Source organism: Carex rostrata, chromosome 4 (assembly GCF_964058835.1).
Source record: "Carex rostrata chromosome 4, lpCarRost1.2, whole genome shotgun sequence".
Taxonomy (NCBI): domain Eukaryota; kingdom Viridiplantae; phylum Streptophyta; class Magnoliopsida; order Poales; family Cyperaceae; genus Carex; species Carex rostrata.
Genome location: NC_135921.1, coordinates 3040939 through 3066691, shown reverse-complemented (window position 1 = coordinate 3066691; position 25753 = coordinate 3040939). Strand labels below are relative to the sequence as shown.

General features: G+C 34.2%; 3 protein-coding genes across 4 annotated transcripts in view; all 3 read right to left on the bottom strand.

The window, feature by feature from the left end:
* Positions 1-8109, bottom strand: part of LOC144552708 (patatin-like protein 2) — a 40063-nt gene extending 31954 nt beyond the window's left edge. Inside the window, exons 1-4 of one of the 2 annotated variants that reach the window (XM_078300701.1) lie at positions 7940-8105; positions 7624-7785; positions 7056-7358; positions 6492-6958 (exon numbers count right to left, since the gene is read on the bottom strand). In XM_078300701.1, coding sequence (XP_078156827.1) covers positions 6716-6958; positions 7056-7358; positions 7624-7785; positions 7940-8089 — 858 coding nt within the window. In that variant the 5' untranslated portion in view covers positions 8090-8105 and the 3' untranslated portion in view covers positions 6492-6715. Of the gene's footprint in view, positions 1-6491; positions 6959-7055; positions 7359-7623; positions 7786-7939 lie in introns of those variants that run through there. The other variant, XM_078300702.1, reaches the window with a different exon arrangement.
* On the bottom strand, positions 1522-4522 carry LOC144552706 (patatin-like protein 2). Its single transcript, XM_078300699.1, has 6 exons — positions 4306-4522; positions 3690-3871; positions 3390-3567; positions 3074-3235; positions 2502-2804; positions 1522-2408 (listed from the first exon to the last, which is right to left on the bottom strand). The coding sequence occupies exons 1-6, from the start codon at positions 4486-4488 to the stop codon at positions 2166-2168; spliced, it is 1251 nt and encodes a 416-aa protein (XP_078156825.1). The 5' UTR covers positions 4489-4522; the 3' UTR covers positions 1522-2165.
* A 13187-nt stretch (positions 8110-21296) lies between the features above and the next one.
* Positions 21297-25402, bottom strand: LOC144552450 (patatin-like protein 2). Its single transcript, XM_078300433.1, has 7 exons — positions 25007-25402; positions 24254-24435; positions 23958-24135; positions 23641-23802; positions 23089-23391; positions 22780-22995; positions 21297-21743 (listed from the first exon to the last, which is right to left on the bottom strand). Exons 1-7 carry the CDS (start codon positions 25187-25189, stop codon positions 21297-21299), a joined length of 1671 nt encoding a protein of 556 aa, XP_078156559.1. The 5' UTR covers positions 25190-25402.
* Between the last annotated feature and the right edge of the window lie 351 nt (positions 25403-25753).

The window sequence follows — 25753 nt, the reverse complement described above, 5'->3', positions numbered from 1 at the left end:
GTCAGTGATGTTCACTGAATTGGACATATATATTTTTGTATTATGAGATGAGAAAGTTCAGAATGCTGGTCAATGTAATTATCTCAAAAAAAATATGCTCTTAATGACACCTCATTTAGATAATTGCAATTAAGACCTCAAGTAATATATAATTAGAATACAATATAATATCCAACTAGCTACCTGCCAATTTCTATTCGCCATGTATACTGAACAAACTCGTCGACTTCAAAATGTTTAATCTTTATTCCATCAATCCTTACATTCAACATAGTCAATTTATGTCCATCTCCTACTAAAAAAACCTTTTCCAAAATATCTTTCTTTTTTCAATAAAAAATAAGTTTCTCGGATCTTTCAAATTTAAACTTTATCCATTTGAAGGGTGATAAACTAAGATGTACCCCAATTTTTAATTACAGAATCACAATTATATTAATATACGAAGTTTGACAAAGTAAAAGCTCCTTGCAGAAATTTCATGCATAACAATGCCGTCCATGTGTAATTTCTATCCGCTGTCTATAATTTGGGTTTTCTTTTTCTAAATTAAAATATGAAGGTCAAGTCTCCAGATTCTATTTATATAGATATCACTGGTGTCAGTTTTTACAAAACTTTGGATGATTAAGTAAAAAGAAAATAAAAATAGAAAAACTTTGTGTGATTCTAGCCTCTCTTCTTTCCTAATGGGCTATGTTTTTACGTAATTTTGTAGCAATGGACCTGAGAGCGAAAGGTTTTCAATGACAAAAATTCTGGTTGGCTAATAACTTTTAAATATCTTTTGGTAATCTCTCTTTTTCAAGTAAACTAAAAGTTTTGGCTAAAATCTTTAAAAAAGAAATTGTTACAGGTGTGCTTAGAGGAAACTAACAAAATATTATGCGGTTTAATGAACACGCGAAAACTATCATATAAAGAAATAATTAAGGCTAAAAAATATACAAAATTTGGAACAGAACACCCCATATTTTTATTCTATTTGTAAATATGTCAAGGGAAGTTTATCAATTGGTGGAGACCAGGTTGTTGCCAAATTACCAAAGCTTCTTGACTTCTGAAAATGATATCATAGCAAAATCGGTAAATAGGTCATTAGAAGAAGACAGAGCATTGATTCTCATCTTGTTATTTGTCCTTTGGAGAGAACGATGTGCTCAATTGTTTAGAGAACAATATAAAATTGTCAACGATTTGGTTAAAGAAGTTAGATCTCAGTGACACTTTCTAAATAATGAAGAATAAAGAATGAAGATTGAAGAATTTTATGAAAGAAAAAATTAACTTTTTCATTCGTTGTTTCATGTACTTTGTTAATTTTGACTTTCTTTACTCTTTTTTTTTTCTTGTTTCTTTCCCTGCTTTTTTGTTTTTATCCATATGTTAATCCACACTAGGGTTCTTTTTCTAGACCTTTTGAACAATTGTAATTAATTGTGGTTAATAAAATAGGAGCTTGAAAAGTATGTAGAGATTAAATTGGTAAAAGATAACTAATTGGTAAAACACGTACAATTATGTGGACATCAAATCGATAGCAGCAATTCATTACATAGTTTTATATATACATGAGAAGTATGTATCTGAAATAAATTAAAACTGACTCAATAAACACATATATAGAGAGATAAAATAATTATAATGATTGAAACTTGAGCATAATTACCGAAAGAGGAGGGTTCAAATGCACCCAAATTTTTGTGCACCCAAATGCACCCTATCTTTCAAATCTTTTTTCTCCGTTTTCAAAGTCTAAATAGTCAATCCGAACCGTTAGATGCGATCTATATATTAAGATGTGCTTGGAGACCAAATTTTACATTTTTTGAAATTTGTTTACTATTTATTAAGCCACTTTGAAAATCGCTGATTTTACATTTTCTGGACCATTGGATCAGCGATTTTTAAAGTGGTTTAATAAATAGTAAACAAATTCCAAAAAATGTAAAATTTGGTCTCCAAGCACATCTTAATATATAGATCGCATCTAACGGTTCGGATTGACTATTTAGACTTTGAAAACGGAGAAAAAAGATTTGAAAGATAGGGTGCATTTGGGTGCACAAAAATTTGGGTGCATTTGAACCCTCCTCTGAATGAATAGCTATTTAATTATAAGATGGTATATATATATTTTCTCATCTTCAAGAATTAATCGGTTATTAATATTGGACATTTTGAATCCTCAGAAGCCTCATACGTCTCTCATCAGTGAGTATCTTGGCAAACCGAATCAATTCCTCTTCATTTGTTCCACCATTCAGCACTGGTTCAATATTTCCGTTCTCCAAGTTCACTCGAGACACCGGCTTTTTCAGAAGCTCATTTCCAATTTCGACAAGTTTTAGCAAGTTCTGATTGGATGAATTGTCCATCGATGCAGTGGTGCCCTCCAAGCAATCATCCTACAATAACCCAAGATTGAATAAATTAATATTGGAGCTTCAATGGTACTAATTAATTTGAATATAGCATCAATTATCATGTTAATTTCCTACCTGTATGCGTAAGTAGTTCTTCTCGCAATGCAATGCTTGGAAAAGAACGGATGCGTGGATATCAACCAGGTCAGCACTCGCTTGGCTAAAACAGTCGATCAGGGGGTTTGAACCATTATGGGTTAACCAGCTGAACAGGCCCCACTTGGCTGCTGCCTCTGCTTTGTACTTCTGTTCCAGTTTTGCTGATCCTGTTCCAAGCGAGAGCACCAGGAAATTTCCATAATCCACTGGCTTGACAGGGAAATAACCAGTTCTTTGTACCAAAATCTCCTTTGTCACATGATTTACAGCAAGAAGTGTCTGAAATGTTACAAAGAAAGAAAAATAAAATACAGAGAAGCAAATATTAATCTGATTAAATTAAGAATTGAGAGAGTTGGGCACTTATCAGATCAAATTATTTTTGGTTGCAGTATATGGGATTTATTTAATTATTCGGTGATGGTGTTTTGTGGAATAAATTGATTAACTATTGGGGCCAAAACAGTTTATAAAAGAGGTCAAACTGTTAGTATGCAGTATGTTTATTCTGTTATTTGATTTTATTTATTTGTGAAAGAAATAAATACCGGATTATTTGCAGCAACACCTCCATCAACAAGATTGAAGCTCCGTGTTTTGCCGAAACGATCCTTAGTCGTGAAATGATGTGCTGGAAGATATGTCGGAGCAGCAGAAGTGCTGATGCATACATCCGATAGCAGAGCATCCTTTGATGCATCCGCGAACGCCTACATGTTGTCAAGCTCATATATCAAATTGTAATTGACATTCTTAATTTTACAAATTTACTTTTGTGGAAAACAGCTCGGCTGTTTCATTTTTAAATGCACAAATCTATAAAAATGCAGATATAAGATTTATAAGCGATATGTTTTTAGGTACCTCATTCGTAGAAAAGATGGTCGGTTGAAGAAAAGTAATGTCGAATGTAGGAACCACCACTTCTGTTACTGTATCATGAAGCCTTGTTTCACCGAGCAGTTCTCGGAGTTTGCTATGAAGGTATTCTCCTGTGTATCTAGGACCAATTATACTGCTTAACAAGCCTCCAAACCCATTCCTACATTAGGAGTTGCTCGTCATTATGTATATATATTGCATATATTTACATACGTACCACGAGTCTTGCATTTACAAAGTAGATTTTTACCGAAAGAGTAAAGGGAAGTCAGTATGGCTAACCTATTAGAAGGGAAAATCTTTGGAATGTTTTCATTGTAGAAGGTTATTATATCTTTAGCTGAGAAGAGAGGTCTCTTCTGCTCGTTAGGCGCAGCAAGCATGGTCGACACTAAACCTCCGGTACTAGTTCCTGAAATCACATCAAAGTAATCTGCAATTCTTGCATCTTCTCCATCAAGTTCCTACAAGTACATGTACAAGAAGTAATTATGACCAAGTTTTCTATAAAATTAGTAATGAAAGAAAATTGATGAAAACCATCTCAACATGAGGAAACTTCATTTACGTGATGTGAAAGTAAATCGATCTTTATTTGCCAGACTTGTATTACTACAATTGTCTTATTAAATTAGGTAGGCTCCAGGTGTTAATTATTATATATTGGTGATACTGTTCCAATACTATACATCTATATATTTATACACACCTTACTTTGTTTTCCATGCATTAAGATGATAATCACACAATAATATTTCCGTGATCTCGAGCAATCAGAAGAGTGTAATAAATGCTTCTTTTTACCATTTAGAATAAATCTGATGAACTAGTTTGCTGAGCTCACAATACAAACTCGGATAAATATAATACTTAATCTCCAAATAAAATAATAACTCACTTGTAGCTTAGATTCGAGGAATACAAGGATGGCAGCAGGGATGAGTCCCCTAACGCCACCACCATCGATGCTTAGTATCGTCACTATGTTGCCTCTTGATGGTGGAGTTTTTGGTGTAGACGGACTGCTAGTTCTGTTAGTTAGAAATTTGGTTGAAGGGACGCGCAGTCCTAAAGAACTCATTAGAGATGATTTTGTTACCTCTGAACTCTCACTAGAAGTCTTGAAGCGTATGTTACTTCTAAATTTTTCTTGGCTTTGCTTAGTTGTGTAGTGTGGGAGGAAGAGAGGTGTGCTTTCTGCTTGCATTATATAGGCAGGAGAAAGGTACAACTAGTCATGCATCGAAGTAGTCAAGAGCATTAATTAATTGTAGTAAAGACTAATTCTGTGAAACTGGGGATAGTTTGAAAAATCAGATGATATAAACGAGCCAAGTTACAATGAAGGAAAAGTCAAATCACCAAAAAAACACTTGTAGATGTTAGCTCTGTGATATTTGGGCCCATGGGCTTCGTTGTACACCCAAAAAGGACCAGCTGGCTTCGTTTCTTCGTGTGAGACTGTGAGCTGCATATATGCCTGCATGCGTGTGAAGCCCTCTGCAATTCTGCAGAGCGTGAGGAATTGACACTTGACCGTGTCGATTTACTTTTGTGGACCATATCGCAACACCGCTGTGCAGATTAATTAGGGATGCTTTAGGTTCGGTTAAAATTGAGTTAAACTAATAAGATTTTATTTTATTTTAAAAAAATCTTACTAAATTAATCAATTAATTTCCTCAACTTAATAACAAACAATCGAAATAATCAAAATAATTAAATTCTGGTTCCATTGATTGATAAGATACATTAAATTTGAAGAATCTGTTTAAAATCAAATAAATTAAACCAGTCAAATGAACACCGCTATTCGCGGCTTGTGATCTCATCTGGATTCAATTTCTGGTAACTCGGGAATTTAGTTATTACTTATTCGTGGAAAGTTCAATTTCTGGTAACTCGGCCATTGAGTTATTTGGGGATATGATGATGTAATGATTTGCGAATCGGTGATTATGACCGATCACTGTATAAAGAATTCATGAAAAGTCAAAAGTCCATAAGCTTGAGATGTGAACTTTTGATGGCCACATGCCATCAACTTCAACCTTTTGATTGTTATCAATTCATGATGCCATACCGCTTCCTTTATCACAAGCAGTCCTAAAATTATGAGAAGAATTGGATCGGACAAATTGCTGATGAAGTCACAATTTCGCTTCATTGCGAATCCATATATTAGAGTACAGTGAGAAAGAAAGAGGTGAGCGATATCTCTTCATTGCCATATCTAATTGCTAATTTGATAATTTCAGCCATTGTACAAACCCTAGATAATTTCAGAAAACTAGCTAGAGAGAGCAAACCCTAGTTTCAATTTAAGCAAACCAATCTAAATAACTATTAAAAGATACAAAAATAAATAAATAGGAGAGAGATCTAGCATAAAAATTTAAGAAATTAATCGTGAGGGAGGTCTCTTGTTGCGATGCTGAGATAGGAATATTGTTGATTTCGCCATTGTGGGAAAAAAATAATTTTCATAGTGACTGAGAGACAGAAAGGGAATGATCATGGGGTTTCGAGAGAGCTAAAATTTTAGTATATTTAGAACATCACCATCGGTTGAATATTTGAATTGTTGTACACTTGAACCTAGGTTCCATGTATTTATAGCACTACCCCTGAAAAATATCGTCATCGATTAAATATAAGAAAGAGTTGGTGTTGATTCAGACAATACCAATGGCTCACATGAGAATACCGATGGTAAATTAAGTTGACCCCCTAAACGCTAATGATCCCTGAAACCTAACCGATGTTGAAGATATTCAAAACCAATGTAGGATAAAATTCACTAATGTCTAAGGAGGGATCCATCAATACAATCGGTTGGTTAGACCTGAACAATTAGTAAAAATTTCCAAGTAATTACGGCACTGACTCTAGTTACAAATCATCGATACCATAGGCATCTGATACTAATTAAAGGGAAATAGTATAAATATGTTTTATGTAGTAGTGTATGCTGCATGATCATTTTTTTCTATGAACACGCGAAGACTATCATATATAGAAAAAATTAAGGCTAAAAAAAAAAGAAATTTGATAAAAGGTAACTAATTGGTAAAACACGTACAATTTTGTAGACATCAAATCAATAGCACCAATTCATTACATAGCTTTATCTATACATGAAAAGTATGTACTTTATATAAATAAAAACTGAATCAATATACTCATAGAGAGATAGGTGAATGAATTAATTAATGAATGAAACTTGAGCATTATTATAGCGAACAAAATATAACTGAGTAGCTATTTATGAGGGTATATATTTTCTCTTCTTCAATATGTATCCCTTATTAATATTTGCCATTTTCCATCCTCAGAAGCCTTATTTGTCTCTCATCAGAGAGTATCTTGGCAAACCGAGTCAATTCCTCTTCATTTGTTCCACCATTCACCACAGGTTCAATATTTCCGGTCTCCAAGTTCACTCTGGACACCGGTTTTTTTAGAAGCTCATTTCCAATTTGGACAAGTTTTTGCAAGTTCTCGTTAGATGAATTGTCCATCGATGCAGCGGTGCCCTCCAAGCAATCATCCTACAATGACCCAAGATTGAATAATTAAATTAATATTGGGGCTTCAAACAAAGTAAATAATTTGAAAATATCATCAATTATCAAGCTAATTTCTTACCGTTATGCGCAAGTAATTTTCCTCGCAATGCAATGCTTGAAAAAGAACAGATGCATGGATATCAACCAGGTCAGCACTTGCTTGGCTAAAACAATCGATCAGGGGGGTTGAACCATTATGGGTTAACCAGCCGAGCAGGCCCCACTTGGCCGCTGCCTCTGCTTTGTACTTTTGTGCCTGTTTTGCTGATCCCGTTCCAAGAGAGAGGATAAGGAACTTTCCATAATCCCTTGGTTTGACAGGGAAATAATCACCTCTTTGTATCAAAATCTCCTTTGTGACGTGATTCACAGCAAGAAGAGTCTGATATGTCAAAAAGAAAGAAAATAAAACATATTAAAGAAAATATCAACCAGATCAACTTAAGACATATGAGAGTTGGGCACTAATAATAAAGTATAGTTGGTTGCAGAATACAGGATTTATCAAATTATTCAATCATAGTGTTTTCTTGTAGACATGGCTTCAAACTATTGGAGCAAAAAAAGGTTTTATAAAAGAAGGCAAACTGTACGTAGGAGTGCTGTTTTGTTATTTGGTTGCATTTATTTGTGAAAGAAATATTTACCGGATTATTTGCAGCAACACCTCCATCAACAAGATTGAAGCTCCGTGTTTTGCCGAGACAATCCTTAGTTGTGAATTGATGTGCTGGAAGATATGTTGGTGCAGCAGAAGTGCTGATACAGACATCCGATAACAGCGCATCCTTTGAGGGATCCACCTTTGCCTACATGTTGTAAAGCTCATAAGTAAACTTTAGTTGGCATTATTTATTTACAAATTTACTTTTTAAAAAGTACCTCAGCTGGTTCACTTTGAAATGAACAAAGTAACAAAATAAAAAATCAAACAAGTTTTATAAGCCATATCGTTATGTATACCTCGTTTGTAGAGAAGATGGTTGGCTGAAGAAAATTAATGTCGAATGTAGGAACCACCACTTCTGTTACTGTATCATGAAGCCTTGTTTCACCAAGTAGTTCTCGGATTTTGCTATGCAGGTATTCTCCTGTGTATTTAGGACCCAACATAACAGGCCTCCAATCCCATTCCTACATTGAGTCGCTCAACATTATGTATATTGCACAAATTTATCTATATTCCATGAATCATGCATGCATTTCAGAAAGTAAATTGTTGCTGAAAGAGGAAAGACAAGTCAATAAGCTATACCTACTAGAAGGGAAAATCTTTGGAATGTTTTCTTTGTAGAAGGTTATAATATCTTTAGCTGTAAAGAGTCTCTTCTGCTCGTTAGGAGCAACAAGCATGGTCGTGATTAAACCTCCGGTACTAGTTCCCGAAATCACATCAAAGTAATCTGCAATTCTTGCATCTTCTCCATCAAGTTCCTACAAGTACATGCAAAAGAGGTATTTATGACGAAGTTTTCTATAGAATTAGTGATGAAAGAAAATTAAATAAAACCTTCTCAACATGGAGAAACATCATTTTCAAGCGGTGAAAGTATTGATTAATCAATCTTTATTATCAGACCTGTATTACTACAACTGTCTTTTTAATTAGGTAGGCTCCTTGTGTTGATTATTAATTCATTATATATGGGTGATAGTGTAAGAAAAGATTTTCTTGATGGAAGGCGCACTGCTAGAGAACCCATTAGAGAAGATTTTGTAATATCTGAACTCTCACTAGAAAAAGGTTTGAAAAGTTGTAGAGATCTTGAATCGTATGTTCCTTACAAAAGTGTCTGATATATCAGTAAGTGGAAGTAGTCAAGCACATTAATTGGAGTAATTATGGACGGCTGATTCTATGAAACAGGAGATAGTTTGAAATATCCAATGATGAGAAGGCGCCAATGCCACGCTACAAAACATAACATTTACTTGAGTGCAACTAAGACTGAAGAAAATATCAATGAATCAAAACACTTGTAGAATTTCCCAAAAAAAAAAACAAAAATTGAGATCTTTGAATTTTGCGGCCCATGGGCTTCAACACCCCCTAAAAAGTACTGGCTTCGTTTCTCTGTGAGAGAACCATCCGCTTTATATCACGAGAGCGATTGTGAACCGGCCCAAGTCGTTAGGAAGACCGCGACAACACCCAGAGATGAATGAACCCCTGATAACCAAGATTGGTGCACAGAGTGCAATTCCAGACCGAAGCCCATCGAACTTTGGGGATGCGCCTAGACGGTGCGAGTAACTCCTCATTGTCTACTTGTGGACCGCTCTTACTGTTCTTCAAAATTTATAACTCATAATTTTTTTTCTAGAGATAATTGTACGGATGATCAGACCAGCGAACAACTTATAATGACTATATGTAGAGGAAGAAAGCAATTAATTGTGGTATCGAGAAAGCTCCGGTGACGTGTTGTGTAATTTGAGCACTTGAATTTTAAAAGAACTGGTGACTACTGCTTCATTAATTGTGTGTTTGTGTGTTTTAACCAGTGTTATTAAAACCAGACTGGACCAGGTGGTTCAACCGGAAAAAACCGGAACCGAATCCTAGTCTGGTTTGGTTCTTTAAAACAACCGCTTGTGCAATTGAATCGGGCAAACCCGGGTAAACTAAGCGGTTTTCTTGAATAACCGTGAATAACTGGTTTCTTGCGACTTACCCATTATTTATCTTTTCTTATATTTTCTCTAGGTTCCAATATCTCTCTATTTCTTTTGATTGCTGCGCTGCCGCCTCTTCCATTTGCTCGGTGCCTTAATTTCCTCCTCTTCCTCCTTTTCCGAGTGAAAATCGCTGGCATCTGAGATGTACTGACATTGCTCATTGTTTGATCTAAAGAAGCATTTCCTAGATCCAAAGGTGTTTGATCTAAAGAAGCATTTCCTAGATCAGACATCTGATCTAAAATAACCGCATTCTGACCTAGTGCTGCAAAGAAATTTAAAAAATTGAATGAGCATGAGGTCACAGGTTAAATTAAGGTACACAAGTCCATCTAGCTCGAAGCACATGCTGGATCAGATTTTCTTGTTAATTTCTTATGTGTCTTTGTTATTAAATTGTTTTATTCTATTTTCCTATGGCATTGGGCAAATTAAATTTTCTGTCTTGTGCACACAGTTGGTAATCAGTTGGTACTTTTATTTTATTTTAATGTCAAAATTTATAAATTTATATATAAAAACCAGTTTTTTACAAGTAATTAATATATATTTGCAAATTTTCAACAAAAATATAACAATACAATTTTTTTTTTATATAATCTTCATATACGACAAATATATAATTATTTTAAAAAATCAGCATTTGAACCGGTTGACCCACCGGTCCGACCAATGAACTGTTGACCCGATGCTTTACCGGTTCAATGACCGGTTTGGTTCTAATAACATTTGTTTTAACTAAAGATTGTGATTGATACACGAAAAATTTATATGCATATACCATTCTTGTTATTTTTTATTTTTTGAAATTTCTTATGTCATGCTTTAAAAAAAAATAAAAATCTTTTGTGATGATTTGACAAATTATTTTTAAAATATCGATCAAGTTAAGCCATCAATAATGTGGTCCTAATTAGTAATTAGTCCTTGATAACTTTGACTTGATTATTTTATCACTATGATATCGCGAGGTTTAAGATGATAGTAACTAAAGACTTGGTCTTGATACTTCAAAAAGTATATTATTACAATATACATAAGGAATCATGGTTTGATTGCCTCGGTGATGTTACCTTTGACATATTTTGTTGTTATAAAATGGGAAAGTTTAAAATGCTGGTCAATATTATCTTGAAAAAAATAAAAAATCTATCAATAACGTGCACTTTTACCCATATATACGGGCTTTAGCAAGTATGGCTCATGACATTTTTAGAAAATTCAAATTTTAATTTTGGCGAATATATCAATGATTTTGGTGGATATTGTTAGAGTAATTAATGTTGAATTCAAAAGTTCAAACTTGTGGTCCAAGGTTGATCAAATTTGATATTTTAACTCACAACAAGAATGAGACACCTTTCGCGAGGATAAAAAAATGACTTTTTGCGACGGACTACTCTCATTCTTCAGCTTTTTCTTTTTGCGACGGTACTTTTCGCGAGGGAGTACCGTCATAAATTTGTTTTTTCTCTCGCAAAAAGTATCTACATTGTTGTAGTGACTTATGATGGCGCTATGTGCGCTTTAGCTAGAAAGTACGTACGCACGGTTGATGACTATATATTTTATCAAATTAAATGTGACGTCAATCATATAAGGGTAATAAAAAAATTATTCAATGATAAAACTTTTGAATATGAATCAAATGAGCACTTTTGATCTTTAAGGCAGCCGGTTGGAAGAAGCTGAATCGACTCTTTATATATATATGTAGAAATAATTTATAAACTGCTAAAGTTTGAAGTAATTATTACATTTTTTTTTTTTTGCAATAATAGCAGTATGTATATATATATTAAGACTGAAAATAAACATTCCATTGTTAATTTTCTTTAATTTCAATTAATCAAACACTAGTGGCTGGCTCTTTTAAAATCCAAGTACTAAAATTAAGTTTTATATAACATGTCACCGGATCTCTCTCCATACCATAGTTGTTTTCTTAGTTGTGAGTAAAGTTACTTTGAATTAAATTATTTAGAGTAGGTTAACTAAATCATATTTGATTGGAGCTTGGTTGAGTAAATTGATGAAGAGAGAGAAAATTATAAAATTGATATTATTCAAACCGTGGAAGTCACATATGAAGTTAGCTACACATGCACCTAGAGAGATGGAGCAACTTACTTCAGATTGACTCAAATATTACTCCATTTTACTTCTTTAGATTTATTCTTCTTTTAACTGCTTAAAATTAGTAAAGAATTTACTTAACCACTTACTTCACAATTAAACGTGACCTATGGCTATGATTTTTTGCTTTGATCATATTATATATCCTAGGGGAAAATTGTAATAATTTGAATGATTTGTAATTTGATAAAAAAAATTATCTTTCTTCAAATGTTTTAAAGATTGATTGCTACACAACTAATTTATAAGCAGATACAGTGTTTAATATTTTTAAATTTTAAATTTCTTTTGGTCATAATTTGACAAATTATTATTGAAATTATCACGTTAAGTCATTATTGATCGATGAGTGGGTTCTAAGTTCTAACTCTCTATAACTTTGACTTTATTTGTCCCAATGATACACATGGAATTATGGTTTCCATATTGCGTCAGTGATATTAACTGAATTGGATATATGTATTTTTGTATTATGAGATCGGAAAGTTGAAAATGCTGGTCAATGTAATTATCTCAAAAGAATAATATGTTGTCAATGACACAACATTTAGATAATTGCAATTAAGACGTCAAGTAATATAATTAGAATACATTATAATATGAGTGAGTCTATGGTACTATGCATATTACGATTTGGCACCGTGCTACGGCTCTATATTTGAATTTTCAAATCCTAACGGTCGATCCGAACCGTTCATCTTGTTCTCCATATTAATATGTGTTTGGAGACCAAATTTTACATTTTCTAAAATTTTTTTACTATTTTTTTAGATTTATTGAAAATCACTGTTTTTGGATGGTCCAGAATTTTCAGATCAAGTGATTTTCTAAATATCTAAAAAAACAGTAAAAAAATTTCAAAAAATGTAAAATTTGGTCTCCAAATACATATTAATATGGAGAACAAGATGAACGGTTTGGATTGACCGTTAGGATTTGAAAACTCGAATAAAGAGCCGTAGCACGGGAACAACCCGTGATATGCATAGTACCATAGACTCACTCTTATAATATCCAACTAGCTACCTGCAATGTTTCCTGTGGTTGAATATTGCAGAATTGGCCCAATACCGACTGATTGGTTGTAATTTCTTTGAGGATCAATATAATTTTAGATGATAATTTCGAAGTACTAAATTGTTGTTTTCATATTTTTTTAGTAAAGTAAGAAATTACACCACCTAATTATTTAATATTAAAAAAATCCAATTTTTGAAACAACGTCTTATGAGAGGTTCGTAATATTGGCTTTATCATAAGAACAAAATTATTTATCTCATGTATTGATGATTTTGTCGTTGAGTAGTGTGTTACAGGCCAACATAGTTCAGGGGCGGATCTTAAGTCAAGCTGGAGGGTGCTAAGCCACCTCAAGATTTTACAATTTGTTTATCAGGTACTTGTAAATTTAACTAACTTTTTATATATATATAGATTAGCCCCCCCTATAAAAAAATATAATAAATTTGAAGGGCTTACAAGTAACATGTAGAAATTAGAATAGCTAACGGTTGCTCATTCATTTCTAATTAAGCGCTTTGATTTGCGAATCAAGCACAATGAAAATAGGAAAGACATCCATTCCAAATTCCAACGTTTTCCTTTTCAACTTGGAAAGGTCAAATATAGTAGAAAATCAAATAAAGAAAGTGCCCAATGAGATGTAAAAAGAACAATCTCTGTAACTCTATTCTCTAGTGGATAGGCAATGAGCAAAAATGTAACACAGCAGAAAGAATATCTTCACCGTTCATAGTAAACAGGAAAAAAACAAATGTCCAAAGAAAAAAAAAATCTACATTCAAAATTTCTATCTCTATTGCAGCGGTGCGAAATTTACGTCCTCACTTTTAAAATTAATTCGTGTTTTGAATTGAGGTTTTGGTATCTTTCTGCAAATTGTTAATTAATACTATTCATTATAATTTTTTGATAAAAGTTGATTTCACTATCATGTCAGATTCAAAAGGGTTAATTTCACTTTCATGCTAAATTGTTAATATGTTATTTTTCTTATTCACGATTAAAATTTTAGTTTAATTTTGATAGACATGCGCATTATTGGTGTTAGTAATCTATTGTATATTTTTATGAAATTGAAACGTAAAATATCTAATTATCTTGGGTTATATTATATCATATATTTGTTATTTTTTTAAATAAATGTTTAGCCCCCCCCCCCCCTATACTCAAATTCTAGTTCCGCCACTACAACTTACAATACTTATTACAAGAAAAGAAATTAGATGTAGATTCACAAAGGCGCTGTGGAAGCTAAAAATGCCAACAAAGGTAAGAATTTTTTGTTGGCTACTAATAAAAAAACAAGCTACTGACACGACAAGTTCTGAGGAGAAGAGGTTGTATGGTGAGTGAGAACTGCGTCATGTGTGACTTAGATGAGCTAGAAATGCGAGACCACTTATTCTGGAATTGCATTCTAGCCATATGGTCCCAATAAACAACAACTCAATTAGAGAAGTATGGTGGAAGCATAGGCGGGGGCTCTCTGGAGAGGCCAAGAAACGATGGGATGTCGCTTGGGTAGTAGGAGTGTGGGCATTGTGGAAGGAGAGGAACCAGAGGATTTTCTCTCAGCAATACAATCAAATGATGAGTTTAATTAATGAATTGGTACAAGAAACTTTTCTTTGGAGTTCCAATTGTTAAGAGGATATTTGTAAGGGGAAGAATGGATACTCATGATCAAAACCGATCATTTGTAAGTCCAAGAACCCCGCACCTGATTATGAAGAACGTATCTTGCGCTTAAGGTTCAGACGTCTCGAGAGGTCCTGCGAAATCGTGCTCAACCGAGCCTACGCCTATATTAACATATACACACTTGGTTTAATCCTGGTTCAACGGTCGACATGCTTACTCGAGTTTAGTAATGGCTTATACCTTCCTTAACCAATTCTTTATACTTTTGTATCGAGTATTTTTATTCTTCTTTATCACTTAATATCCATAAAATTCACCTAATTTTACATCTGGTTCCTCTAACCCATACACAATTCCATTTATGCAACCATTTGCAAGCATACCCATTTTTGGTCATTCATTATTTTGCTAATTTAATTCTTGTAGACATTTGAGAGTTGAGCGTATAAGAATTTTAAAAGATAACCGAACGATATTATTCAACTATACTCATTTAATCAATTCATTCTCGTGTTAATTTGGGGGTTGGTCATCTAAAAGATGTTAGAGATAACAATTCAATTTCTCGATCACTTAAACCCTAAATTGATCAAAAATCGAAATAAATTCTAGGTTTCAAAGATAAGAAAAGGGACTTACCGATTACACTTCTATTAGGTTGGATTAGACTAAACAATCACAATTCTTCCCCAATTTTCGGATTTGAGCAAAACCCTAAATTGAAAATCAAGGTTGAGATGAAATCGAGAAGAGAATCACCAAATTAGCAACATGGAAGCTCAATGGAGATGGATTACTCACCATTTACACAACAATTTTGAATTTGAGTAAAAACCCTAGCAATGGAGATGAACTCAGATTTTGTGGGAAGAGGAGAAGAAAAACTTACCAACGGGAGAGCTAGATGGGGACTAGGGAGAGATATTCAACCGATTTCCAATCCCTTACTTCAATTTCTCACTTGTTTTGATGAATTTTAGAGGGAGAAGATGATCTCTCTCTCTTTTTCTTTCTTCTGGACGGACACACAAGAGAAGGGGGAAAGGATGGAGAGAAAGAAGGAGAGAACAGGAATTTTGCTAAATAGACCCTCACATTGTCGGATAAAACGTTGTAACGTTTTGGTAAATCGTTATAACGATTCAGCTGGTGAGAAACGCAAGAAATAGTGTATAAAACGCATAATTTGGTGTATAAAACGTTATAACGTTTTGGTAAATCGTTATAACGATTCAGCTAGTGAAAAACGCAGGAAATAGTGTATAAAACGCATAAATTAGTGTATAAAACGTTATAATGTTTTCTGAAAACGTTATGACGTTTTAATTGAATCCAGCCTTCATAAAATCATCGTTTTTCATCAAGTTTTACAGTGAAAAACGTTACATAACGTTTTACGATTTTTTTTACGATTTTTTTTTTTTTTTTTTTTTGAACGTAACATTTCTCCCCCCCATAAAATAAAGTTCAGTCCTCTGAACTTAATTGCGTACCTGAATTGTCGGATAGCTCTGGGTACTTCTCGCGGATATTCTCTTCATGTTCCCACGTCGCTTCTTTATCCGAATGGCGTCCCCATTTAACAAGAACAAGTTTGATCACTCTGCTTCGAAGTTGTTGCTCTTTTCTATCCAATATCTGCATCGGCTCTTCTTGATAGGATAAGTCATCTTGGACATGCAAGTCGGAGTGATCAATACAATGAGATGGGTCTCGCACGTACCTACGTAATTGTGACACATGAAATACCGGATGAACCCGGTCCAATGCAGGTGGTAACGCAAGTTCATATGCTACCGGTCCAACTCGTTGCGTAATTTCAAATGGTCCAATGTACCGGGGGCTCAACTTACCCGATACACCAGAGGATTTTCTCTCAGCAATACAATCAAATGATGAGTTTAATTAATGAATTGGTACAAGAAACTTTTCTTTGGAGTTCCAATTGTTAAGAGGATATTTGTAAGGGGAAGAATGGATACTCATGATCAAAACCGATCATTTACGGTGCTGACACTAGTGGAGAACTTGGATTTAGTGTCGGTTGTTTATGGGTATTAGTGTCGGACATTAGGCGACACTAATCGGGCTGATACTAATACTTTGTAAATAGCCGACACTAAAAGTAAGACATTAGTGTCGGCTATTTATTAAAAAGCCGACACTAATAAGTATTAGTGTCGGCCATTTAATAAATAGCAGACACTAATACTTATTAGTGTCGGCTTTTTAATAAATAGCCGATACTAATGTTTTTTTTTTTTTTTTTTTTTTAAATTTCAAAAATTCACTATAAATCATAGAAAATTCTAAAAATGAAATTTTTTGTTCTGGAATGATCATATATTTTTGCTGAACTATATATAAAACAAAGATATCAAATAATTCATCATAATTTACAAATAACACTCACTAAATAAAATATCATCCAAATTGCTCATTTATTGTTATTCTTATAAATGGTTTGTGCAAACCCTAAAACAGAAAATACATAAAAGACATGACGTCTGTTTAAATACAAACCCTAAAACAGAAAATACATAAAAGATACATAAAAGACCCTAAAAACTCTAAAATTATAAAGAAAGGTCCAAAAGTCCATGAAGGAAGACTCGGATCGCGAATCTGAGCCCGCAAAATGGCGAAACAAATCATTGAATGTTTCGGATCCAGTTTTGGGCTGTGGAGTTCCTGTCAAAATTTCAGCCCGATCCGACGGACGGATCAAAAGTTACGCCCCTTTTCGTGAAGCATGCGCAGGACCATATTGCATCACATCTTCTGGTATTCGCCTAGAAGAAGCGGCTAGGTTTGAGAAGATCAGATCGGAGAGAAGCGTGAAGCGAAGTGAAGGCTATGTTTTAAACACTAGGCGTGCGTTTGAAAGAGGTGCGCGGGACTTAAAATGAAATTTTTTTAGCTTTAGTGTCGGTTGTTTATAAATAGGCGACACTAATATCTGAGAATTAGTGTCGGCTGTTTATAAAAAGGCGACACTAATGTATTAGTGTCGGCTGTTTATAAATAGCCGACACTAATTGTTAAGTATTAGAGTCGGTTGTTTATAAATAGCCGACACTAATACATTAGTGTCGCCTTTTTATAAACAGCCGACACTAATTCTCAGTTATTAGTGTCGCCTACATATAAATAGCCGACACTAATATTATTAGTGTCGGTTTTTTGTAAACGACCGATACTAAAGTATTAGTGTCGGTTTTTTAAGGCGACACTAATTGTATGTTCTCCACTAGTGTGATTAGTGTTTTATTTACTAATTAATGTGTAGGAGTTGTATTAGAAAAACTCACTTGGATATATAAATATTTTTTTATCAATATATTGTTAGCTGACCTTCTTGCCAGCTGACCTTCAAAAAAAAGAAAAGAAAATGTTGGTCAATGTAATTATCTCAAAAGAATAATATGCTGTCAATAACACCACATTTAGATAATTGCAATTAAGACGTCAAGTAATATATAATTAGAATCCAGTATAATATCCAACTACCTGCCATATTTCTTGTGGTTGAATATGGAAGAATTTGTCCAGTACCAACTTATTGATTGTAATTTCTCTGAGGATCAATATATTTTCAGATGATAATTAATTTCAAAGTACTAAATTGTTGTTTTCATATATTTTTTTAGTAAAGTTAGAAATTAAATTACCTAATTATTTAATATTAAAAAAAAATCCGATGTTTGAAACAACCTCCCACGAGAGGTTCGTAATATTGCCTTTGTTATAAGAACAAAATTAATTATCTCATGTATTGATAATTTTGTGGTTGAGTAGTGTGTTAGGTGCCAACTTTACAACTTATTATATAACAACAAACCTTATTTATATAAATTATAAAGTAAACAGGAAGGAAATTTTTTAACGGTACCTGGCAATAGTTTTTGTCGGTTTTAACATAAAAAATGTTTAAGATCACGTTAAATGAGATGAAATGTTTTTATAAACCGAATTTTTTTGGTAAGAAAGGAAATTTTCATTCCAAATATATATATTTTACTTTTTACAATTCGATTTGGCACCTACGTACAACACAATTCCAACATAATATTTCTATTCGCCATGTATACCGAACAAACTCGTCGACATCAAAATGTTTAATCTTTATTCCATCAAACCTTACATTTAACACAGTCAATTTAATTATGTCCATCTCCTAATAAAAAAAAACTTTCCAAAATATCTTTCTCTTTTCAATAAACAATAAGTTTCTTGGATCTTTCAAATTTAAACTTTAGCCATTTGAAGGGTGATAAACTAAGATGTACCCCAATTTTTATTTACAGAATAACAATTATATTAATATAGGAAGTTTGACAAATTAAAAGCTCCTTGCAGAAGTTTCATGCATAACAATGCCGTCCATGTCAAGTCTCCAGATTCTATTTATATAGATATCACTGGTGTCAGTTTTTACAAAACTTTGGAGAATTAACTAAGTAAAAAAGAAAATAAAAATAAAAAAAACTTTGTGTGATTCTAGCCTCTTTTGTTTTCCCAATGGGCTATGTTTTTACGTAATTTTTGTAGCAATGGGCCTGAGCGGGAAAGGTTTTTAATGACAAAAATGCTGGTTTTTTTGAGAAAAAAACATGGGTCGATGCCCATATTCGATTAATCAAAGGTCTAGTTACAGAGATTCGTAACTCCTATTGGAGAAACACAAAAGAGATGCTCAAAACAGTTGAGACTCTTGGAAATAAGTGCAGAAATAAATTGAAGTAAGAACAGGAAAAAAAACTAAGTAAGAATAGGGAAGGCTAGAAATAAAATAAAAATTTTGGAAGTGCCATCATCATGTTTCTGGTGCCAGCAAAGCAATTTGGGGTTAGGTGGGTAGAAACGTAAGTTGTGTTCTAACTTCAACTTGCAATTCCTCAATTGTCTTGTCAATTCCTCTAAAAATTCTTGAGCAACGTTCTCTCCAGAGAACAAATTGAGTAATCAGCAAAGTTGACCTGTTTCTGGGTTGCAATGTATCGTCTAAAATCATTTGAGCCGGTTTGGCATTTACTGGTATGGTTACCAGATGCTGCTGTTGTAGCGCAGTGTACAGTCTTTTGGAGAACTGACAGTCATTAATTATATGGTGCACTGATTCTAGGTTTGATCTGCACAAGGAGCATCTATTTACCATTATCCAGCCCCTTTTCATTAAGTTGTCGATCGTCAGTATTCTGTTAAGAGATAGTAACCATCCAAAAACCTTGATTCGAGGTGGGGCCTTGGTTGTCCAGATTTTGCATTGAGGTTTGGTGATTGTTGGTCTGTGCTTGAGTGCCATGTAGATACTCTTAACTGTATAGGAACCCGAGCTGGTCCATTTCCAATTAATGTCATCGTGCGGTTGGTCAGTGAGTGTGGTATTCTGTATGTTTAGTTGGAGGATGTGTAGTTCCTGAATTGCATCATTAGAGAGGTTGTGGAAGAACAATTGTGTGATGTTCATGGTGTTTAGGACCTCCATGAGGGAAATCTCAATGTTATGTGCATATGTGTAAAGTTGTGGCAGCTCATACTTGAGGATTCCATAACCCCAATCATGCTCCCAGAATGAAATAGCAATCCCATTGGCTGGTGTGTGTGTGACCGAGATATCCCATATGTCCTGTGTGTGTTTAAGGGCCTGAGTGAATAATGGTACCTGGGGTAAAAAGTTTCTGACTTGCGATGTGGCAGTGAATATGAGTTTCCATAGTGTAGGTTGTGGTTTCTCCCAATACCATCTCCACTTCAGTAGCAACGCAACATTGAATGTTTGTAGGTCCATAACCCCCATTCCCCCTAACTGCTTCCGTTTGCAAACTAGCTCCCAGTTAGCAAGGTTTATTTTGCCTGAATTTGCGGATACGCCATGCCACAAAAATCTTCGTCTCATCTTATCAATTTCGTTGATTACCCAAATTGGGAGCCGAAGTACTGACATGTAGTAGGTTGGTATGCTTGACAGTACTGCGTTTAGAAGTTCTAATCTCCCTGCTATGGATAGGTGTCGAGCTGCCCATCCCGTCAGTCGCGTATTCAGTTTGGTTATGAGCAGTAGGTATGCAGTTTTTGGCAGTTTCTTGTTTGAAAGGGGTAGGCCTAAATATTTAAATGGAAAAGTGCCCAAGGGGCAACCCATTATATTTATTAGGTCTTCTTCAGGTTGAGTTCCAGCTTGGGAGATCAGAAGTTCAGATTTGGTCATGTTGACTGAGAGGCCTGAAACTTTCTCGAAGACAAGTAATGCTATTTTTAGTGCTTGGATCTGCTTCATTTCTGGTTTGACGAAAAATAGAGCGTCGTCTGCGTATAGCAGACAAGGCTTCATTCTCTCGAAGGGTAACCGTATTGCTCCTGTTGTTGTCAGTTTTTGAAAGTATCGCACAACGAAATCCATTGCCAATATGAACAGTAGCGGAGATATGTTGAATGTAATCCAAGTCAGCAAGGTGCATAAGAACTGCAGTTTCTAGAAGCTACGTTTTTAGTTGTAGGTCTATTTCTGTTAAGAATTAGTTGTGACCTGGTTGTTAATTATAGGCAGCCACGTTCTCTGTTTAGACGTGTGCAGAAAATGGTAGTTTCTATATTTAGTTTGTCATGTAGTGGGTTGGTTATAGGCTAGTTATAGCAGCGTTATTTTTGGAGTAGTGGGTTTCTAAATATAGCTGTCTGTAGTGGGAGTAGTTTGTTTTAAATTTAGATATTGTGTTATTTTAAATACTGAACTTCTGTAATTGAATGAGGGGAATAACAAGTTGTTGCTTATAGTTGAAAATTGTAGTTGTTCTCTGTTTTTCGTACCAGCAAATTTACCAGAAAAAGGCTGCTGCAATCAGCAAAGTTTCCAACAAGATAACGGGTCCCCTTGTCTAACACCCCGTTTGAGAGTTATTGTCTTCCCTAGCAGTCCATTTAACAAAACTTGTGAGGTCCCGGTCATGACTAAGTTGCTTATCCATGACTGCCATTGTTGCGGGAAGCCTAAGTTTAGTAAAACTGCCGTGATGAATTGCCAACTGACCGTATCAAAGGCCTTTTTAATATCCGCCTTGAATAGGGCAAGGGGCATCTTGTTCTTTTTTGAGTAATGGAGTATTTGTTGCGCATAGATATAACTTTCCGTGATTTGCCTCCCTTTCATGAAGCCGGTTTGTGCATTGTCTATTAATGCCGGTAGTTCACCTTCCAGTCGATTTGCTAATATTTTGGAGAAGATTTTCTGAACCCCATGCAAGAGGCTAATGGGTCGAAAGTCTCCCGGTTTTATTGGGTTTTCAATCTTCGGTATAAGCACTATGTAAGAGGAATTTAGGCCCTAAACCCTAAACCCTAAACAAAAATGCTGATTGGCTAATAATTTTTAAATATCTTTTGGTAATCTCTCTTTTTCAAGTAAACTAAAAGTTTTGGGTGTAAATCTTTAAAAAAGAAATTGTGACACGTACGCAAATACTATCATGTATTGAAATAATTGAGGCTAAAAATATACAAAATTTTGAACAAAACACCCCATTCTTTTATTCTATTTGTATATATGTCAACGGAAGTTTATCAATTGGTGGAGACCAGGTTGTTGCCAAATCATCATGGCTTCTTGACTTCTGGAAATGATATCATAGCAAAATTGATAAATAGGTCATTATGAGAAGAAAAAAGAGCATTGATTCTCATCTTGTAATTCATCCTTTGGAAAGAACGGTGTGCTCGATTATTTAGAGAACAATATAAAATAGTCAACGATTTGGTTGAAGAAGTTAGATCTCCATGACACTTTCTGAATAATCATGAAGAATGAAGAATTATATGCAAGAAGAAATAAACCTTTTCATTCGTTGTTTGATGTACTTTATTATTTTTTACTTTCTTTACTCTTTTTTTTTTCTTGTTTGTTTCCCTGTGTTCTTATTTTTATAATTACGTAAATCCACACTAAGGTTCTTTTTGAAAACCTTTTAAACAATTGTAACTAATTGCAGTTAATAAAATAGGAGCTTGAAAATATGTAAACATTAAATTGGTAAAAGATAACTAATTGGTTAAACACGTACAATCACGTAGATATCAAATCAAAAGCAGCAATTCACTACAAAGTTTTATTTATACATGAAAAGTATGTACTTTTCTGAAATAAAAACTGAATCAATAAAAACATATATAGAGAGATAAATGAATTAATTAATGATTGAAACTTGAGCATAATTACCGAACAGAATAACTGAATAGCTATTTTCCTATTTAATTATAACATGGTATATATATTCTAATCTTCAAGAATTAATCTGTTATAATTAATATTTTCCATTTTGCATCCTCACAAGCCTCATGCGTCTCTCATCAGAGAGTATCTTGGCAAATCGAATCAATTCCTCTTCATTTGTTCCACCATTCAGCACTGGTTCAATATTTCCATTATCCAAGTTCACTCGAGACACCGGCTTTTTTAGAAGCTCATTTCCAATTTGGACAAGTTTTAGCAAGTTCTCATTGGATGAATTGTCCATCGATGCAGTGGTGCCCTCCAAGCAATCATCCTACAATAACCCAAGATTGAATAAATTAATATTGGAGCTTCAATGGTACTAATTAATTTGAATATAGCATCAATTATCATGTTAAATTCCTACCTGTATGCGTAAGTAGTTCTTCTCGCAATGCAATGCTTGGAAAAGAACGGATGCGTGGATATCAACTAGGTCAGCACTCGCTTGGCTAAAACAATCGATCAGGGGGTTTGAACCATTATGTGTTAACCAGCTGAACAGGCCCCACTTGGCCGCTGCCTCTGCTTTGTACTTCTGTTCCAGTTTTGCTGATCCTGTTCCAAGCGAGAGCACCAGGAAATTTCCATAATCCACTGGCTTGACAGGGAAATAACCAGTTCTTTGTACCAAAATCTCCTTTGTCACATGATTTACAGCAAGAAGTGTCTGAAATGTTACAAAGAAAGAAAAATAAAATACCGAGAAGCAAATATTAATCTGATTAAATTAAGAATTGAGAGGGCTGGGCACTTATCAGATCAAATTATATTTATTTAATTATTCGGTGATGGTGTTTTGTGGAATAAATTGATTAACTATTGGGGCCAAAACAGTTTATAAAAGAGCTCAAACTGTTAGTATGCAGAATGTTTATTCTGTTATTTGATTTTATTTATTTGTGAAAGAAATAAATACCGGATTATTTGCAGCAACACCTCCATCAACAAGATTGAAGCTCCGTGTTTTGCCGAAACGATTCTTAGTCGTGAAATGATGTGCTGGAAGATATGTCGGAGCAGCAGAAGTGCTGATGCATACATCCGATAGCAGAGCATCCTTTGATGCATCCGCGTTCGCCTACATGTTATCAAGCTCATATATCAAATTGTAATTGACATTCTTAATTTTACAAATTTAAATTTGTGGAAAGCAGCTCTTCTGTTTCATTTTTAAATGCACAAATTTAAAAAAAATTCAGATATAAGATTTATAAGCGATATGTTTTTATGTACCTCGTTCGTAGAAAAGATGGTAGGCTGAAGAAAAGTAATGTCGAATGTAGGAACCACCACATCTGTTACTGTTTCATGAAGCCTTTTTTCACCGAGCAGTTCTCGGATTTTGCTATGAAGGTATTCTCCTGTGTATCTCGGACCAATTATACTGCTTAACAAGCCTCCAAACCCATTCCTACATTAGGAGTTGCTCGTCATTATGTATATTGCATATATTTCCATACCTTCCACGAGTCTTGTATTTATGAAGTAGATTTTTACCGAAGGAGTAAAGAGAAGTCAGTATGGCTTACCTATTAGAAGGGAAAATCTTTGGAATGTTTTCATTGTAGAAGGCTATAATATCTTTAGCTGAGAAGAGTGGTCTCTTCTGCTCGTTAGGTGCACCAAGCATGGTTGACACTAAACCTCCAGTACTAGTTCCTGAAATCACATCAAAGTAATCTGCAATTCTTGCATCTTCTCCATCAAGTTCCTACAAGTACATGTACAAGAAGTAATTATGACCAAGTTTTCTATAAAATTAGTAATGAAAGAAAATTGATGAAAACCATCACAATTATCAGACTTGTTGTGAAAGTAAATCAATCTTTATTTATCAGACTTGTATTACTACAATTATCTTATTAAATTAGGTAGGCTCCAAGTGTTAATTATTATATATTGGTGACAGTGTTTCAATACTATACATCTGTATATTTATACACACCTTACTTTGTTTTCCATGCATTAAGATGATAATGACGCAATAATATTTCCGTGATCTCTAATTTATTTCTTTATAATTCTCTTTATGCTCAAATGTTTTAAGCAGAATTGTTTTTCTCTTATTTAGTTGCATATCCTTTTTAACTTCAAAATTATTAATGAAAAAAAGGCTTGACCATTTTTCTTTTTCTTTTTTTAAAAATATATATTTCCGTGATCTCGAGCAATCAAAAGAGTGTAATATGTGCTCTTTTTACCATTTGGAATAAATATCATGAACTAGTTTGCTGAACTCGGTTATATATAATACTTAATCTCAAAATAAAATAATAACTCACTTGTAGCTTAGATTCGAGGAATACAAGGATGGCAGCAGGGATGAGTCCCCTAACGCCACCACCATCGATGCTTAGTATCGTTACTATGTTGCCTGTTGATGGTGGAGTTTTTGGTGTAGACAGACTGCTAGTTCTGTTAGTTAGCACTTTGCTTGAAGGTACGCGCACTCCTAAAGAAGCCATTATTAGAGATGATTTTGTTACCCTCGGAGCTCTCACTAGAAAAAAGTTGAAAAGTTGTAGCTAGCAAGGTTATAGCTAGAGATCTTGAAGCGTAAGTTGTAAAAATTTCTTGGCTTTGCTTAGTTGTGTAGTGTGGGAGGATGAGAAAATTAGAGGTGTGCTTTCTGGCATTATATAGGCAGGAGAAAATTAAGAGGTACAAGTAGTCATGAATGGAAGTAGTCAAGACTCAAGAGAATTAATTGTAGTAAAGACCAATTATGTGAAACTGGGGATAGTTTGAAAAATCAGATGATATGAACGAGCCAAGTCACAATGAAGGAAAGATCAAATCACCAAAAAACACTTGTAGATGTTACATGTTAGCTCTGTGATATTTGGGCCCATGGGCTTCATTGTACACCCAGTGCCGAGGTTTTACTATACATCCGATCGAACTTTTGTGGACCATATCGCAACACCGCCATTTAGATTAATTAGGGATGCTTTAGGTTCGGTTAAAACTGAGTTAAAATAATTAAATTAAAATTTTATTTGGTTTTAGAAAATTAATCTTCCTAAATT